The sequence below is a fragment of the Lingula anatina genome, chromosome 8 (genome assembly GCF_051362555.1).
Source record: "Lingula anatina isolate TDL-2025a chromosome 8, LinAna3.0, whole genome shotgun sequence".
NCBI lineage: Eukaryota > Metazoa > Brachiopoda > Lingulata > Lingulida > Lingulidae > Lingula > Lingula anatina.
In genome coordinates, this window is record NC_141774.1 from 11,180,727 (window position 1) to 11,199,840 (window position 19,114).

Sequence of the window (19,114 nt, forward strand, 5' to 3'; positions counted from 1 at the left end):
GGAGCAGTAATATAAGAGCAGAAATAAAAGATTGGGAATATCCCTAATAAAATGGTTCGTAATCCTAAGTCGCTACAGGAAATAAAGTGTTGAATACTTTGAGAAATAATTTATTTGTTTCTAAAGGGTATTTCAACCAACAGATTTATAATTTGAAACTCAAGTACTATAGGCAATTTTTTTTTATATTTTCGCAAAACTTTACGCAAAAAACGTCATTCAAATGCATTATTTTATACTAGTTCGGATAACCGTAATTAAATGCTAGTTTAATATTTGAATAGACAGGAGCCTGGCCTCACATGGCTCTAGGAGGATAAAAACCCCTCGGGTGAGAGAGGTGAATGGGTATTAATTGTTATCAGTAGTTTGGAATGGCTGCTCACTTTGACAGTTTAGCAAACTGGCTCTCTCCTCCGGTTTCATGTATGTCGTTACCGGACCACGTGATCACGTAGCTCATTAACTTCCAGACCAAGAGAAAGGGCTTTTTTTTTCAAGCTCAAAATTTACAAAATGGGCTTCCTATTTGTGTATTTTAATACAGATATCATTAGTTGGGCATATTTCCTGAAGAATATGCCCCGTTAAAGCTATTCTGACGGTCTGTCGCAAACCCATTAATAAGGGCAAATAAACCAACTCCCGCATCTATTTCTATTTTTCTATATATTTTGTCTTTAAAATTTTGAACCTGAAAATCCACCAGTGGCAACATCAAACAGTTTCATTTCTTGTGACCTTGACACTGGTGTGGAGTAATCCAATGGAATGTGTTCAAATGCTTTTTCATAGTCATAGACGTCAGTGTCGACATTATACGCGCGGTTGTCCGCACCTTGTGCCACATATGGCTGCTTGTAAGCGAGTGTACTGGCGCGTGAGGGACTACTCTTCAAATTGCTTCCGCTACGACTGCTAAACTTTGGCGATTTTTTAGAACTGTTGGAGTCTCTGAACTTGCAGCGTTTATAGTTAAACGTACCTGGAAGCAATAGAAATGAATGCAGAATAATAAGAATAACACGGCAAATGAGTGAGTCATGCCATTTTCATTATGTAACGGCAACTGCATTTTCTAGACCAGATTTTGAAAACTCCTTTTGGTTCGTTTCCATGGGCATATCTCTTCAACTGAAAGAGAGCAAGCGAAATACCGAGTCTCGTTTGGGAAATTGTACTTGTTTGCACACTACTGACACATATCAGTCATAAAAGTCTCTTTACATGAACTAGATTCGCCTCCTTTACATTAAAGAAACAGTGCATCTTACCGTCATCGGAATCCTGAGATTCCTGTACCCCACTGGACCTCCGTGGCGCCGTCTTGCGGGGGTCAAATATGTATTTGTATAGGATTCCCGCCACGATCCCCCCGAGGCAAGGTCCCAACCAATAAATCTGCCGAAAAAAGAAATAAATAAACGTTGCCAAAACTGGTAGAGCATATTAGAGAAAAAATGTAGAAATGAGGTTGAATTAATAATGCGGTAGGTGAGACAGATCTAGATTGCATTTTGTTTTCAGTGATAACGGCCAGCATTTATTCAGGTGAGACACGATAAGAGATAGAGGCATATTTTCATTTCACTTTGTGCCATTAATTACGAGCCTTTGAAACAAACTGAACTTGACTCACCCAGTGGTTTTCCCAGTAGTTCGTGATGAAAGAAGGACCGAGAGATCTCGCGGGATTTATGCCACAGCCAGTGAACTGAACCTAGAAGAACATGAGAGACGTTAAATGGATATTATCAAGGAATTATAACAGATTGTTATACCTCTTTGATATTATATATGGAGAGAGAGAGAGAAAGAGAGAGAGAGAGAATGGGAGAGGGATAGAAAGAGAAATCAGAAGGAGAAAATCGCTTGCTGAGTAAATATTTCTTCAATTATATCATTTCAGACGAACAAACAGCGCTAGAAGTTACCCATACCGTGGCTAAATGCATCATTGTCACAACAGCTCCCATGGCAACACTGGAGCTGAGAGAGTCACTCCTTGATGACTCCGAGGCTGAAAACAGAGTGAACACCAGCAGGAATGACGTCACGATCTCCATCCCGAGGCCCTGCTCCAGAGTGAGGCCCGCGGCCAGCTTGGTCACTCCCATGTGCCCGCGTACGGCAGTCGAGGAGAGCCTTTGGATAGAATGAGATACAAAATGTAGCTTGAAAATAAAACTTCAAGTCGAAAAACTAGATCTACGCAAAACAAGGGTTCACATGCCATGTTCATAACTATTTTTTGTCTGTGGCTGTATTACAGTAAATACGCATACAGGCTCACAGATTTCACACACGATTTGTTTTTGGTGGAAAAAGTTAAAACCAAATCTGCATGAATGTCTCCAGTTGGCAATACGTATATACTGTTAGTCATATTATTGCAACAAACATTACTGTCCTAAAATATCCACTGTTTTCACCATAAATTTATAAACTAATTAAGATAACAATCGGTACATAGCCTATATCGTCTTTTTCGTCAAATGTTTATTGTCGTCATCCTTCATCATGTAAATTTTAAATTTCCAAAATCCAGACCGTACTAGAGATTTTCCAGAAATAGTGAAAAATGATCCAAGGCAAATATCTGAAACGGAAGGGAGTCGCCATTTTTGTGCGCCTGCCTCGTGTATTTATACCGAGCAGTTATTTGTGACACCGCTCAATGACAATATAAATGACCACGTGCCTATTGCGCGAAATGTGCAATTCTATCCCTGGTAATAGTTAGTGGACAGGGGAGGATCCAGAGAGAGAGAGAGAGAGAGAGAGAGAGAGAGAGAGAGAGAGAGAGAAAAGAAGGAGCAGAGACAAAAGCAATGATTGCAACGTGTTTATTTAGTTAGTAAGGTTTGGCGCAGTACTATATACTCACAGTTTTCGGTAAATGCCTTTTATTTTAATATCATTGGCAGCAATAAAATACAACATACCCCTAGGCGGGACAAGCACGTATCAATGATGTCACATAAACAAATATAGGTAATACATAACTCACTATTTAACCTATAATAACCCTTATAACATTTTTTAATCGAAAGCGCCGTTTATATAAACACGAATCAGGAAATGATATCTATCATTTTACCCATCATAGTTGAAATTCCAGTTTCGGGACCAAAATTCCCACTGGCTGGTATTGAGAGTTAATGACACGGCCAGCGTCCAAGTGGACAGTTAGATCGCGCTATCTTAATCAAGGGCGGTATGCTAATGAGGACGCTCCTTCTGGGTTCACTATCTGATCTCACCTCTTCGAGGCTTATACATGTTATGTTCAAATGCTGTAGTAAAAACAGCGTGGCGCAGATATGTATCGCGGTAATAATTATAAGCTTGACGAGAGAGCGGACCTGGAGGCAAGAAATCTTGCGACACCTTTAAGCAGATCTCTCTTCATCTGTGGCAAATTGAGACATTGACATCTGGTAGTTAGTTCGAAATGAATAAAGAAATGAATAAAAGGACAAACAAACAAATACTTAAATAAAAAATAAAGAGGCAAACTCTCGACACGCACCCTCTTTTCATTTCACGTCATACGATTCAAAAATAAATAAATAAATAAATAAATAAATAAATAAATAAATAAATAAATAAATGGATAAATAAATAAAGGAGTGGATTGATAAAAAAGACCATTCGAAATAGTGCACATATTTTTTTCAAGCTGATTTCGGGCCACGCTCTCCCTCCTTCGAGTGGCAAGTACCAGCAATGTAAAAATAGAAGTGTATTTGCTTTCGTAAGATTTAAATTTTTTTTTTTTTTTTTTTTTTTTTTTTTGTGATCTTAAATCAATTTACACTGCGTTGGCGTCAGGTGGTTCTTTTATAATCCGCTCTATGCAAGATTAATTTAAAGATGGAAATAATTTAGTTGTTTCTTCAAAATACTTTGTTTTAGATGTTTTTATCTTGGATAGAGGCCTTATATTCAGTGGACTATTCATCACAGATGAAAACTGCTTGATCATCAAAACTGTCAAAGCAGATGTTGCAGTAAACATCCACACTGCGTCATCAACAAATGACTCACTATTTTGGCATCAAATTCAAAGGATGAGACGTCAAACGGATCCTCTAATTTCTGCAGGCGATATCTCGCTCTTTTATTCTGCCAAAACGTGTTCCGATGACACATTTGAGTGCAGAAATGGCTCGAAAGAGTGAAAAAAAGAATAAAGATGCAACTGGTATGGTGGCTCGTTTGTATCCTCGTAATTAGAATATGAATAAACAGGGTCAGTGCAGAAATACAGTATAACCGAGCTGCCAGCCTGGTATATGTATATAACCAATGGAAATGTGTGTTAACAAATATGCTACTGGAACTACACATTAAAAGACCTGTGGGCATCGTTATATAATCCCGTCGTGTCCTTTTTTAATTTTCCTATGTATCTTATCGTACATTCGATCAGCTCTTTTACAAAAAAAAACAAATCGAATATCAGTGTTTTCTCTCTCCGTGCGTTTTTATAACACCTTTTACTGTTTCGGTGAATTTTAGTGACCTGACTAAATTATAAACACAACTGAGTTTATGTAAAAACTTACCCGTATAGTAAAGCCGCGCCAGCTATACTCCCGCCGCACTGCGCTAACACGTAACCTATCCCCCGGACAACGGAGATTTTCGACGTAACAACGGTTGCTATAGTGATGGCTGGATTAAGGTGTCCGCCAGAAATATGTCCGAAGCAGACCTGTAGGGTGGTGTAGGCAAGTCCGAAACAAAACGCCACTCTCACGATATAAAAATCGGCATCGGCATGTGAGGAGTTTGCCGCTAAAGTTTCGTGGGTCCATTGCGACGTCGCTTCCGTCGTCCCTGCGTCATTGTTAACGTGTCCGCTGGATACGTCTGACGTCGCGTTCTGTGCGTACACGTCCCAGCGTAACGTGGAGGCACACCCCAGAAGCACATAGAGCAGTGTAGCTATGCATTCGCTGATAACGGCACGCCAGAACTCGATATTCCCCAGTTCTTTTTTCACCTCGGTAAATTTAGCGGCCACTTGTGGATGCGGGCGAGGTGTTTTTGGTTGCTTTCCCCCACCCTGTCTGAATTTCGCTGGCAGAAGGACTCCGTCCATCTTGACTGGCTAACCAGTGAATGCCCTGCTGAACCACGATGTACTATTCTAGTAGGAATAAGGGCGTCGTTCTCAAGAAACCTAAAACGGCCTAGACAGCCTTGTAATTAAGAATCTGTCGAATGGACTCTGAACATGAAGATACCGAGTAATTACTTCGTTTAAATCCTCGTCCTCAAACTATTTAATGTATGCAATTAATTTGGTTCAAATCAAACAAACCATGTACCTGTGGAAAGGGAACAGTTGATCCTGTCAGGAGAATTCGGCGACGCTGTCAAAACATAAAACGACTTACGGGTAGAGATCCTTATTCATCTCCCAAAGGAAACTGCTACACTTCGGAAGTTAACTAGTTTTCAACCTTGCTCCAGCACTGACGCTGGTTGACGTGCTCGGACAGCTGTGACCAACACTAATAACACCAGCACACCTTGCAACTTAATTAACTCGGGTAATTAGCCTGAATTAAAACATCACCGAGTTACGCAACGGTAGCATCCACGCAGCGGGGGTTGTTACTGCAGCACCTAGCACTTTGTATAGCTCTGAATAGACAACGCCGCGTGACTTTATGTATAGGGAACGCTCACCTCCTTTTCCGGGCGTTAATGACAGTGATCTATCGGACCGTGGTAAAGATGACAAGGGATGATATGCAGACCATTTCAACCTCGACTCGTAGTCACAATATGAATAAATCACACCGTATAGTTACGGCAATGCAGATTACTGACGAGATAGCTTAATATAGAATTCACCATCTCAACTCTGGCTACGTGTATTCAAATTTATTGAATAGACATGAAGTCTCAGTGTTCTTTTATTGTTCATTTAGCGATGTATGACTTCTGTTGTTATGTATACTACACTAGCATACACGTATTGTAAACATTATTATACGTATGTAGTAAATATTTCAAAATGTACATACCATGCAAGAATATATATGATAGTGAGCTAGAAAGTATGACTAACCCTGCGTTTAGTGCGAGAGTATTCAACGTGAAGAGGAAAATGTTGTTAAGGTTATCAATTACGAAAATATATCACACTATTGTTACCTTCAATTTCGAAAGTGAAAAACACTACTGGTATTGTTGTTGGTGAGCTTTTGTTAAAACGATATTTTTTTTAAGTCAATTTGTAACAGCTAGAAGGGCTTTTGGTAAAGCGTGCATATGTCATTCAACCAGGGCGAGTATGGGCGAGTTATGGAATCGAGACGCTTGCGCTCGGTCGCAATGCGGGGCCACGGGGCCCTAGTCGTAGACCGTCTTAGGTGACAACGAATAACATACGTAAGAATCAACTTAATAAGTGCACTTCCATGCATTTTTCACAAATACTTTAAAAAGAACAAACTTTTAAAAATGTACTTTATATACTTAATTAAAGAAAAAATACCAAAAGATCGTATCGCACGCGCGACGTGTGTGTGTGTGTGTGTGTGTTTGCGCGCGCGCGCGAGAGAGAGAGAGAGAGAAAGAGAGAGGTGTAGGTGTCCTGGAGTGCACTGATGTTGATGCACAAAAATTGTCAAAAAAAGTGCTGATAGTAATCATTAGGAGTTATGTGCACAAAACGTCTGTGACATTTAAAATATATTTATAAAGCTGATAATTTAGGTGAAAACGTCACACACGACAAAATCAGGTTCGATAAAATATATATATTTGTGGATTTATGCAAAAGGTTTTCAAAAACGAGGAACATGTAGCTGTACGCGTTCAATTGCAATCAAACCATTGATTTCAAACATATTGGCATAACAAGTAGTATAAAAATAATGTAAAGCATAACATAAAGAATAAAAATAATGTAAAGCATAATATAAAGAATTTTGATAACGATGTACTAGTACACGCATTGCTGCACTACATGGTGTGGTGTCAAGCACTTAGCAGAATGGATAATTCAGCTTCATCACAGAAAATAGAAAAGTATTTAGCGGTAAAATCACAAAAATTACTCAGTTCTCCATAACCCAAGTTTAAAAGCTGACAGTTTTTTTTGTTCCATCGCCTCAGCACTCTCTTTGTTTGTTATATTCTTCCATCCGATCCTCCCGCCCATCTTCCCATTCCTGCAATGCATCCTGGGGTAGAATGCACCTCATGACCTCTCTCATCAAGTGATCACAGTCTCCAAACACCCTGGAACCGACCTGACCACCGTTGGCGACATCTGGTTCATAACACAAGGCATCCATAGGCGTGGGCTGCCTGGAAGGGAGTCCACAGAAAAGGACAATAAATTGGCAATCCATTTCTAATTTTCATAAAATCGAGAACAGCAAAGCAACTCTTAATCTAAATAATGGGTCATTATTTCTTTTTTAAAAACTTCTTTTAAAATTACAAAAGTACATTTTGGCATCTTGCTTGATAAGGATTCCGTACTGAACTCTTCACCGTTATATAAGTTTCTTTGAACTATTGGTGGACAGCTTTTCATTGCAGCTGTATCCTTCTTTTCACAAAAAAAAAAAAAAAACTCTGAGTCAAATCAGTGACGCGTACATTTTGTGTTATGTTTGCATACATCAGTTTTAAAAATCGCAGTTGATTTCTTTCTGTTTTGTGAGGGAAATAAATACAGCAGCATAATACAGATACATGTACAATAATGGAACAAAGTAGAATTATGCATCAGTAACACAAAATGTATGTCTCACTGATCTGACCAAGGGAGTCACTTTTTATCGTGAACGACCCATTTTATTATTATTTTTTTTTTTTTAGGCGATACAGGCTATTCACTGTGTCCTCCTCTCTTACCTGTTACAAATCACAAGTCTCACTGGTTTCTTCCCCATCTCCACCAGACTGTTAGCTGGGGAAACCATCAGCGTGGTCCCCAGACACAGAACTAGGTCATTCTTCTCAGCATGTTCTACAGCTTTGCTGAGGACATGGGATTCCAAGTTGTCTCCAAAGTTGATGATTGTGTTCATCAGGTAACCTTGGCAACCCTGATACGACAAAATAGAGAAAAATTTGACATTCTATGATATTTAAATATGAAATCCACAGCATTCTGGAATATTCTATTTACTGAAAAAATGCGTTTGTGTACATGTATATCTATACCCGACTGCCATATGGTAAAATGTGTGTCAGCATTTCTGTTTGTCTGTGTGTGTTCGTGTGTATACACGAGGTATAAAATGCTTTCACTAAAATGTATGTGCATGCATGTGTGTGTGTGTGTGTGTGTGTGTGTGTGTTTGAGTGTGTATACACATACCTTCCTTTCACACATCCTCCCTGTCCTATGGTTAATTCTACAGTGTTCACATGCCTTGGGAACTCCGCCCGCCAGGCGAGATGCAGAGGGTCTCTCGTATCTAGTGCCACAATCCTCACATTTCTCATGGAAAGCATTCCCGTGAAGTTCCGAGATTCCATCTCTTGGAATGCCAGACAGCCTGAATGTAAGACAACTCTTGATCAAATAATAACAATTTATCTACATTTGGAAATATAAAAAAGTGCAAAAAATATGTCCCCAGACAACGTCAGGTCTAAGCAGCACTGAGATACATGAATGTAGTGCAAATTTCTAGGAGAAAAATTACTATGAATATTAAAAAGTGTATTTATGAACAACACAAGTTTGATAAAATGTTGCCACAGATATACATACACCTCTCATTATATTCCAAATTACCTGTGCAATCCCTCTGTATTTTGACTTATCACATATTTCAGTATTCCCATCTTACTACATTCCACATTACCTGTGCAATCCATCAGTATTTTGACTTATCACATATTTCAGTATTCCCATCTTCATCAACTTGACCAGAGCCTCATGGGTGTAGGTAGGGCGAAGGTCTGAGTACCTGAAACCACCCTTGCTCTTAGCACCTTTCCCTAAAATATATATAAATTAAATATACGTATCCCCAGTACTGTCAGTGGCATTATACTCCAAACAGGCATCAAACCAGCAATTTCATAAGGGGGTTCTTTTTCTGAAAAGTGAACATTTTGACCTCTTAATTCACCCATCATGGTAAGGAATGGCATAAAATCTAGATCAAAACACCGTAATTAGTTTTAATTTTATTTTATGTTTTAAAGAATTGTATTTATTTTAATAACCTACTGTAGAATCCAACTATGTCTTGTTGAAAATAATTATTATTATAATTATCATAATCATTATTATCAAATTATGATTCAGAGTGAACTTTTTTCCAGTAATTTTGTGCAGTACTTTCCAACTTTTAAATCCCTGTTACCTACATGTAATAGCAGCCATATGGAAAGATCTACAACATGACATGTTACTGTATGCACTTTAGAGTAAACACGCCCTTTATGGGAGACACTCCCCCCCCCCCCCAATCCCCTAACTCCACCTATCACAGGGGCGGATTGAGGCCATCTTCAGGGTCTTCTGGAAGACGGTCAGATTTTCAAGTTTACATTGACGAGTATCTAATTTTTTTCTGTCGGAAGACGGTCAAAAAGGGAGGATGGATCAACAAAGATAAATTGGAAGATTTCTGGATCACACCTGTATCATATATTTTAATGAACGTTGACCTACTTCACATTTGTCAAGGAAAAATAGTTGAGTTAGCTTAAGACTTTGGAAGAACTTTCCAACAGTTATCCAATTTTTTTTCTGTCCCTTCTTTTTAGTTTTTCTCATACCTGTGACTTTAGCTCGGTCCATTTCTGTCCACTTCCCACTTTTGCCACGAAAATCTCCAATACCAGCTGACGTAGAAATACCAGCTCCTAAATTCATAATTATAACTGATAGAAATTAATTTCTTTATAAGTATTGACATACATTGGGTCTAAGTTTAACAAATCAATGTTAATGTAATGAAGTTTATTTTAATTGTGTTAGGGATGACAAACACAATGTGTAAAATCTATTTTATCATTACTACAACTGACATATAGAGTTGTACAGCCACATCCAGACTGTCAATTATACAACTGACACTGTTACTAGCTGGGGTAGTGCTAGCAAATTGTTTTGCTTAGTCAAATCACTACTTTTCACTTTTCACTACATGTGCTTTAAATTTGACCAAAACAGCTAAATTGGCAAGTGTTTCCCCAGACTAGAATACAAATGTCAGTTATTCAGTAGTCTTGACAAAAAATAATTAATTAATTAATTAACACATTTCTCAGTTTATGAAAAAAGAGAGACAATAACAATAAAAACATATATCAAAGGATTACTTCATATCTTTCATTTGAAGTGTCATGTTTTACCTGTGAAAGCAATACAATGGCTGGACCCTCTCAGCATGTGAGCCACTCTTTTGGCCTCAGACTTCACTTTCTCTTCAGAGTCAAAATACTCTGCCGTCTTCTTTGCCTCTGTTACCATGGCAACCTCAGTTTGGGTCATGGTGTTTGGTGTGGAGGAGTGGGCCGCGGCAGCTTTGCTTTGAGTGACCAGGCTTCGCCAGCATTCTTCATGCAGTATGGCATCACCAGCGTCCCCCCACTTCACCAAGGCATCTTTGTCTTTTAATCCTACAGACCCAAGGGAAAACAACACGAGAATAATAATTATAATGATACTAATAATAATGATAATAATATTAAATGTTGAACCCAATATGAAAAGCCAAAATGTATATTATCTTGTGGTACATGTATTTTATAGTTATCTTTGCTTTAACAATTGGTGAAGGATATGGGAGGGGGGGGGGGGGGCAATCACAGGATCAGGAAAAATAAAACCAAATATTGAATATAACTGTAATAACTGAAAATAATTGGATGTAAAAGAAAAATCTGATCAAGCAGATTTTACCCTTCATGTTTATGGCTTTAGAGTGATTCCAGGGCCGGCTTTCACGAAACGTTTCGCAGGTTGCGCATTCGCTATGGTTTGCGCAATTGCGCTAATTTTTTTTGCGTAGCTTTCTCGAAACAATTCGCAATTTTTTTCGCTGTTAGCGCACGACGTCGTGCCCGGAAGTAAATATTGTAATCTCGAAACACTGCTCTTCGGGCCGCGGAGGCAAGAAATATAACAACAAATGCTCGTGCTCCGTGAACGTCTGCTCAGCTGACACAATGGAGGATCCGATAGGTTTCCCGAAAAAGCGTAGTCGTTTTTCCGATGAGGAGATTGATATAATTGTTGACGAGGTGTCTTCTAATCCTGCTCTTTTCTGCCAACTCTCAAATACTGTTACTCAAAAATCGAAGGAGGAGATTTGGAAAAAGATAACTCAAAAGTAAGTAGACACTTTCATTTTTCATACTTAAACAAAACCCCTTAATAGTGCCCCCTGCCCCTTTCAGTTAGTAATGGGGGGGGGGGGGGGGTCATAGCGTTGCACCCTGTGTTGCTTGTGTAATTTCGTAACAGCAAATCCCATACTAGTAATATTAATAATAATAATACAGCTTTAAAAGTTGAAATTTTTATTTCTGAAAATATGTGATTTTTTTCATGAAAACCGGTGAAAGTATTAAGAAGTAAATTAAATTAAATTACATAAAATTAAATTAATTACTATGATTTATATAGGTTGAATTGTTTTGTTATTTAAATCAGGATCAACAGTGTTTCCTTGCAAGTTAGGAAATTTTCCGAAGTACGGAAAAAATGGTATGACTACAGTAGTCGTACCAAAAGGAAAGAAGTTGAGAGAAGGAAGCAAGTGAGGAGGACTGGGGGAGGGCCAGAACCTCCCCAGCTGACAGCTAGAGAGCAGAAGGTAAGTTTATAAAAAATTTATATTCAAATTATTTTTTTAAAGTGTGTCCTGTTTCTATTATTATTATTATTATTATTATTATTATTATTATTATTATTATATAATTTTTTTATTCTATTTTGCCTAGGTCATAGAGATCATCGGAGAAGTTGCAGTGGAAGGTGTTCAGGGGTTGGAACACAATGATTCTCTTTGCTTTGAATCTGGTACTACTGATTATGATTTATTAGATTTATATCCACTTAACTATTAATTTGCATTTTTATGAAGTGGTACGTGTACAGTATATCATAGAGTTTGATATTAATAAAATTTGAGTAAATGTTTTAATAACTGATATATATATTTTTTTTATTCAAGATCAGTGTGAGTTGAGCACAGAAATTCCATGTGACCCAGGTAATAATAAGATAAATACCATTTATTGTTTAAAATAGCATGTTTTGAATAAAAATGATATGAAGGGAATGATTATGTCACACTAAGGAGAAATAATGAATTTATAAGCCATATCTATTTTGTATGTTTTGTAATGTTTTTTTTTTTTTTTTTTTTTTAATTCAGAAGAAGGTACAAGCTTTGAGACATCAAGTCCAATTTTTGGTATGTGTATAATTCTATTTCTTTTTCCTTTATGAAATGTATTTGTGTCCTTAATTAAATCTGCTTTTACTACTTGTTGCAAATAAAAACTTCTAGAAAATGTAAAAATTGTAAGGAAACTTTTCAGTAAAATCTAAAACAATTTTCAATTTTGATTTCTTTGTTTGCAGAAAGAGTTGAGGCATCAGCCAGATCGCCATGCAGACCATCCAGAAGAACAGTGCAAAGTAAGTTAATATTGTAAATATTTACTTTTTAAAAAAAAAAAAGGGGTATCCTAACTTACATTTAGCTTTCAACAATCTTTTTACATTTTAGTCAACCTTTAAATTTGTTAATTATCCCTAGGTCATAAATAGAACAAAATATAATTTAGAAAGTTCCAATACTAGTGTCACGAAAAATGTATAATGTTACATTGTATTAAATTTTTAGTTATTTTTTTACAGGCAAGAAGAGAACAAGCACAGGTAATATTCTCAAAGTTTTAAAGTTCTTATCATAAATTTCTTCACTAATTAATAATATATTTTAACACTCATATGTTTTTAAAAATAATTGTATTTCCTAAACAACCATAATGTTTCAATTTTTTTAGATCCAACAACAGGCCTTTACAAAATAGAAGAAGAAAGACTGCAGATTGAAAAAAAAAAGATTAAAGATTGAAGAAGAGAGATTAGAAGTGGAGAGAGAAAAAGTGATAGTTCTGAAGCAGATAATGCAGTATTATTCACTGAAAGCAGAACACCAGAAATTAAATGCATTGTTATATAGTGAAAGTTCACCTTTATTGTAAAAATTTTTTTTTTTACCATTCACTTAGCAATTATAATTATAATTATGCAAAATATTTGTACTATTTACTTACTTGTTCAACATTACTGTTTAACCATTTTACTGTTTTCTTAATTGTTCAACATTACTGTTTAACCATTTTACTGTTTACTTAATTATTCAACATTACTGTTAAACCATTGTACTGTTTACTCAATTGTTCACCTTTACTGTTAAACCATTTAACTATTTACTTAATTATTCAACATTACTGTTAAACCATTGTACTGTTTACTTACTTGTTCATCATTACTGTTAAACAATTGCACTATTTACATATGAAATATTCAAATAAGCGTTTACCATTATTGATCTCCATGTTAAAATGTAAAAATTAATTTTTTTTTTCAATTATTATTCTATATACAGTGAATGGTTCATGTGAATAAGCCAACTTGAACGTTATTTTCCCAGAACAACCATTGTATTAAATGCATTTGAAGGTTTCAATTATAAAATATGTAAATTTTACATGAAGATTGTTTTTTCATATGTTAATGCCAAATTTGAGCAACTACAATGCACAAATTTTTACATAAATAAAATTATAAAACCATATATTTTATTGTTCTTGTCCATATATAAATTACTGACAAGGCAAAAAAAGAAAAACAAATGCAAATACATTGATACATTTTTAAAATGTTACAACAGCATTTGTCTCACAAAGTTGTGTGTAATAAAATTGACTACATTACATGCCGTGGGGAATCAATAAATAATAATTGACCAGTAGTGGGTAATGCATAATTCTTAACTGTCCAAGAGAGGTATAAGGTTTCTGAATGGGATGAGGTTCAATTGTTGAAAACATTCCTGATGAGATATTCTCTGGTCTCATGGCCAGTTCTGAGCATTGGTCCCACAAATGCATCATTGTTCACATTATCATTCCTGTCATCATCTACGTCATCTTCCACTGGTGGCATTGGGATGTTATACATTTGACAGAAATTATGAAGTATACAACACACCATAATTATTTTGCCAGCCCATTCAGGATTGTACATGAGAGTCCCTCCACTTCTATGAAGACACCTAGAGGAATTTGTGTTTGCAATAGGTGAAATGATAGCAATTATAATAAAGCATACAAAGGTGTTTCAAATTGCAACAAATTTGCTGGCTTATTCCTTAATTTAAAAGTAATATTTTTATGTCATCAGAAGTATTCTATTTATTCTGCATTCTATTTTTTTTATTTAAATATTCTTAAATCTCACTGCACATTTTATTTTTGAAATAACCATCATATATGAAAGTATATGCTCCAACCATTAACAATAAAGGTTAAAAACAAACAATTTTTAAATATTTTAAATAACCAATTTTATTAAATATTTAGTACCTGAAACGAGATTTTGTAACACCAAAACACTGTTCTATACAGCTTCTGGTCTTCATATGGGAAGCATTGTATCTTTCCTCTGCCCTACTTGCTGGGTTGCCCTTTGGTGTCATCAAAAAGGGAGATAGGGCATAGCCACTATCCCCCAGCAAATAGCCCTGCGGCATATCTCCACTTAACAGCTTTTCAAATAGCATGCTGTTGTTGAAAACAAATGAGTCATGGGCACTCCCTGGCCATCTTGCTACAACATTGGTAAATCTGAAATAATTGGAAAAAAAATCACAACACTGAAAAGTACTTGGTATGTGCTAATGGCATGACGTGATGAAATGCTAAATTAAATAAAAAATTAATTATTTTTATAACATCCATAAATCATATTGTATTGATCAATTTCTCAGCCTACTGTAATAAAAACAAAATTAGTAGTTAATACCACTTTGTTCTTATACGTAATGATGGTACTGTAGTGGGGGATTTAGAGGGGGGCAGGGGTCTCCCCCCCCCCCCCCGGCCCCCTATTGAAATTAAAATTTTGACTAGCTGATTCATAGTTATAAATCATATGGCATCGTTTGGCATATGAAATACCAAACATTTTATGGCCCCTTTACTGAGCCCCGAACAGCACGCCAAGTTGGGGGGGGGGGGGGGGGGTAGGGGGGTCAGCTTTGCACCCGAGGACCTCCCTAAAAATAATCTACCCCTGCATCTAAATGTTCCAGAATAATATCTAACATTCTCCTTTATTTAGCATAATTAGTCATCGTCATTATAACTAAATAAAGTGATTGCGACAGTTGTGATTGCGATAGTAGCGTATGTGTAAAATGTAAACAATATAACGAAAGTAGCGCACTTACCTTAGTGTAGAATCACACACGGCTTGTACATTCAGAGCATGATAGCCCTTGCGGCAAACATATAAATTTTCATCTCTATGTGGCGCTGCTATGGGAACTAATGTTCCGTCTATCGCCCCAATGACATTTGGGAATCCGTCGATAAGGTGAAAGCCACCCTTCACGGCTCTGACCTCGGCTTGTGTTGTGGGGAATCTGATGGTGAGGGCAGGGTCTCTGCTCTCTAAGATGGCTCCCACCACATTGTGGACTGAACGGGACACAGAGGCAGCAGAGATCCGTAGGCTGTCGCCAATCACCGCCTGAAAACTACCGGTCGCAAGCACGCCAAGGCAGGCAAGAACTTGTGTGGTGGGGGAGAGTGCTTGGGACCTTGCTGTTTTACGCCGCAGCTGGCCTTCAATCTTCTCCGTCAGCAACCTAATGCCCCTCTTCGACAGCCTGTACCTCCTCAGTACTCCCCTCTCTGTCTGCTCTTCTAAGACATCACGCCGCGGCATGTAAATCCGCCTACTTTCGTTTCGCACGACAAGAAAAGCTGCAGCCATTGCGCTAGGTGAACGCCAAGTTACGCATGCGCAAAGACTTAGCGACAGGGTCGGAGCTGTACCAAATATCTTGCGTAAATAGCGCATTATTTTGCGCAATATTACATTGCGAAACGTTCGTGAAAGGGTCTGTTCGCAAAAAAGGACTTTGCGCAATTGCGCAAACTGCGAAACGTTTCGTGAAAGCCGGCCCTGGAGTCAAGGTTGATAAAATAGCAGTAAACAAAAAATAGCGAGTTTTAACTCTAAATAAAAACATTAAGTGTGGACAATCACTTGGCAATTGATTTAACCCAACCCTAATTATAATGTCAAAATAGAAGTATTAGAAAATGAAGATAATATTTTAAAATTATAAAATTTGCCTGCTTAAGTCAGAGAATCACCATGAAAAAACTGACTTTCTGATTTAAATCAGGCATAATCAATGCTGTTTTCCATGTTTTACCTGTCTGTGCTGGCTCAAATGACTTTATTTCCACTCTGCAACCTCCTCTTGTTATAGTCTCTTTTTTATTGCACTTCTTGTAGCTACAAAGATAGCTTGTTTTCTCTGCCATTGTTGTATGTGAGGCAAAGAAGGGATCTGAAGAGAAAAACCCTGTTATTTGTTAATGTTCACCACAAGTGTCAACAAGACAGTAGCAAGTCTTCATTCTCAGACAAAAAAAAAATAAAATAAAATAAAATACTAGAACTTAAATCATTGTCCTGCATTTGTAAACTAGTGGGTAAAACATGATACAAGGGCAATGCCCCCCAAAGACAACCCCAGGAAAGAAAATACATATGAATTATCTGTATTTGTCATGAGGCATTTATACCTATCTTGAATATTTTATTGAATATGAATATACAATGTAAGAAAGAAGACAGAAAATGAGATACAAGTAAAAACATAAGAATTGGCTATTAATTATAAAATTCAGGCAGCCAGCGTATGTGCTTAAACATACCTGATGCATCCTTTAATAAAAAGATACAAATAGAAGCAACTTTTGTACTATACACTTGCCATTACACGTCATTAAGAGGAAATTCTTTTTGAGAATTAAATGGATCTTTTTAACCACTTAATTAACCAAATTTGGGAAATTATTTAAAACATAGCTCAAATGTTGCTTCGGAGTGGGAGTTTCCGGCCAAAAGTGTACTGTAGTTCTTTCAAGTCCAATGTGTACACTGTCATTACTACTAGTACATGTATTTCACCACTACTACAAATGTAGTATGTTTTCATTCATTTACAGCAGCATTATTAGCTTTATAGCCATTCACTCCAACTTGCTGAGTCAGCAGCTTAATATAAATAATGTATGGCTACTACTGTAGTATCTCTAATCTATTTTTACAGTACGTATTTACTTAACCATAGCTGCAGACTCAGCAGAAATTACTATGGAAAAGATGTACTAGTAGTCCATTAACCTACACTACTGGTATATGCATTTGTTTCTTCTTAATTTGTTCACATCCCAAACATTTCACCTCAACAATAATCTACCTGTGTCAGGCCCAAACAGAGGCAAAGGATGTACACTTCCAGTATATGTATATACTGGTCCTTGTACAGTACAATGTACATGCATGTATTTGTAAGAGGTATACATGTATATGGTGGTGAATCTAACACTAGGTAACATGTCCCTACTAGAACATACAAGGTCAAGCTACACCCCCATCTCTCTCTCTCTCTCTCTCTCTTTTCCATCAATGGTACAGTACATGTACCGGTATACTACTGTACAAAAATGTACTAGTAGTAGTTACATGTACTGGTATATGTATGGCCGATTTACTATACTGTATCTAGAAGTAGAACTCTGAACGGCGCTGAGACAAACTTACCAATATTATTTCAGCGACACTATATTGTCTACAGCACTATCTTACCACTGTCACTGCAGCCACACCCATAGTATTAGTATTATTTATACATTTTGACTTGCCGAGTCAGCAGCTGAGTTTAGAAAGTTACGGTAAACTCGCATATAAACAACGGGGCTGCAAAACAATTACGAAGATTTATATTTAGCGATCATCCGTCAGTCTGTCGCTATCTATTCATTGGTACAGTGGTAAAATTAAGGTGTGGCACTTACTATAAGACAGGGGCGGCGCAGTAACCTAGTTTCATCTTTTTACATCTTCAAATGGGTGCTTCAATCACCGATACTACCGATGTCTGGCCGGAGTTCGCCAAGATAAGCCAAGCGTTTCATGCACTTTCTCACCTGAGCTGGGTCACTGTCTGCCGTGATCTGAATACTGTCTACGTGTTTACACCTATGGTAATGGCTCAATCATTTCAACGGGGCAAATTTTTCAATTTTTCAGATACATAATTATGGAATCATTTTGGTGTTTTTACTGTATAGAATAAAACTATTCGGTAGTCTGCTTTTCAACTGTGTTTCTACCACCCAAAAGGAATGTTCCAATATTAATAATTAATTGCATAAAATTGAAATACAGTACGTATCTGTAAAACTCACAGTTTTCCCGGTTGACATGATCGAGTCATTACCGACTGTATCCTGATCCAAACGCCTTTCCACATTAGTTTTGGGCACTACCACATTGACACAATCCCTTACCAAACATTTCCACTTATATTATATTAAGTTAATTTAAAAGTACTCCCCATCACTCAATTTAACAGACTCAACACTTAATCATCATCATTATACCCACTCAGGAAAATGATCTCCATTACTTATCAGGGGCGGATCCAGGATTATTCGAAGGGGAGGGTGTCCGTGTTTGACTTCCTATTCAAGTTCAATTGTAACTACCGGTATTGGGCGTATCTCTGCTAATTTTGAAGTATTTCAAATTTTATTTTTCACCACAGAATATTGCGACGTTGTAATTTTTGAATTAGCGCAACTCCTTAACCGTATCGAAAACAAAAAATACGGACACCACTGCCAGTATTGCACTTGACAAGCTCTACAAAATGAGAAGAAAAAAAAAACATAGGGTCCCTCCCAGTGATAATGCACCCATTGAACTCAAATTTCCTAAGATCAAAGGAGTCCCTAATTGTAACCCCTCACTATAATACGAGATCTTAGCTAGGTCTGTGTT

General features: G+C 37.0%; 2 protein-coding genes across 3 annotated transcripts; both read right to left on the reverse strand.

Annotated features, from left to right (window-relative positions):
• Positions 1 to 94: 94 nt before the first annotated feature.
• On the reverse strand, positions 95 to 5,756 carry LOC106178994 (aquaporin AQPAn.G-like). Its single transcript, XM_013562442.2, has 5 exons — positions 4,572 to 5,756; positions 1,941 to 2,145; positions 1,640 to 1,720; positions 1,275 to 1,401; positions 95 to 985 (listed from the first exon to the last, which is right to left on the reverse strand). Exons 1-5 carry the CDS (start codon positions 5,108 to 5,110, stop codon positions 681 to 683), a joined length of 1,257 nt encoding a protein of 418 aa, XP_013417896.2. The 5' UTR covers positions 5,111 to 5,756; the 3' UTR covers positions 95 to 680.
• A 1,006-nt stretch (positions 5,757 to 6,762) lies between these two features.
• Positions 6,763 to 18,258, reverse strand: LOC106178997 (NAD-dependent protein deacetylase Sirt6). 2 transcript variants are annotated; one of them, XM_013562448.3, is made up of 8 exons: positions 18,127 to 18,258; positions 16,473 to 16,610; positions 10,357 to 10,623; positions 9,778 to 9,864; positions 8,853 to 8,988; positions 8,360 to 8,540; positions 7,891 to 8,084; positions 6,763 to 7,335 (listed from the first exon to the last, which is right to left on the reverse strand). In XM_013562448.3, the coding sequence occupies exons 2-8, from the start codon at positions 16,582 to 16,584 to the stop codon at positions 7,137 to 7,139; spliced, it is 1,176 nt and encodes a 391-aa protein (XP_013417902.2). In that variant the 5' UTR covers positions 16,585 to 16,610; positions 18,127 to 18,258; the 3' UTR covers positions 6,763 to 7,136. The 2 variants fall into 2 exon arrangements, with proteins under 2 accessions (XP_013417902.2, XP_013417904.2); XM_013562450.2 differs by lacking the exon at positions 18,127 to 18,258 and adding an exon at positions 17,873 to 18,024.
• Positions 18,259 to 19,114: the final 856 nt, after the last annotated feature.

Excerpts from the sequence above, each read along its gene's own strand:
- LOC106178997 (XM_013562448.3), bottom strand. The coding sequence starts at position 16,584 with ATGGCAGAGAAAACAAGCTATCTTTGTAGCTACAAGAAGTGCAATAAA. Across the intron at positions 8,989-9,777 it reads GGACCGAGCTAAAGTCACAG|GGAAAGGTGCTAAGAGCAAG; the intron begins GTATGAGAAAAA and ends TATATATTTTAG. Across the intron at positions 8,085-8,359 it reads GGAGGATGTGTGAAAGGAAG|GGTTGCCAAGGTTACCTGAT; the intron begins GTATGTGTATAC and ends TTGTCGTATCAG.
- LOC106178994 (XM_013562442.2), bottom strand. The coding sequence starts at position 5,110 with ATGGACGGAGTCCTTCTGCCAGCGAAATTCAGACAGGGTGGGGGAAAG. Across the intron at positions 2,146-4,571 it reads GGCGCGGCTTTACTATACGG|GCTCTCCTCGACTGCCGTAC; the intron begins GTAAGTTTTTAC and ends TTCTATCCAAAG. Across the intron at positions 1,721-1,940 it reads CAATGATGCATTTAGCCACG|GTTCAGTTCACTGGCTGTGG; the intron begins GTATGGGTAACT and ends ATGTTCTTCTAG.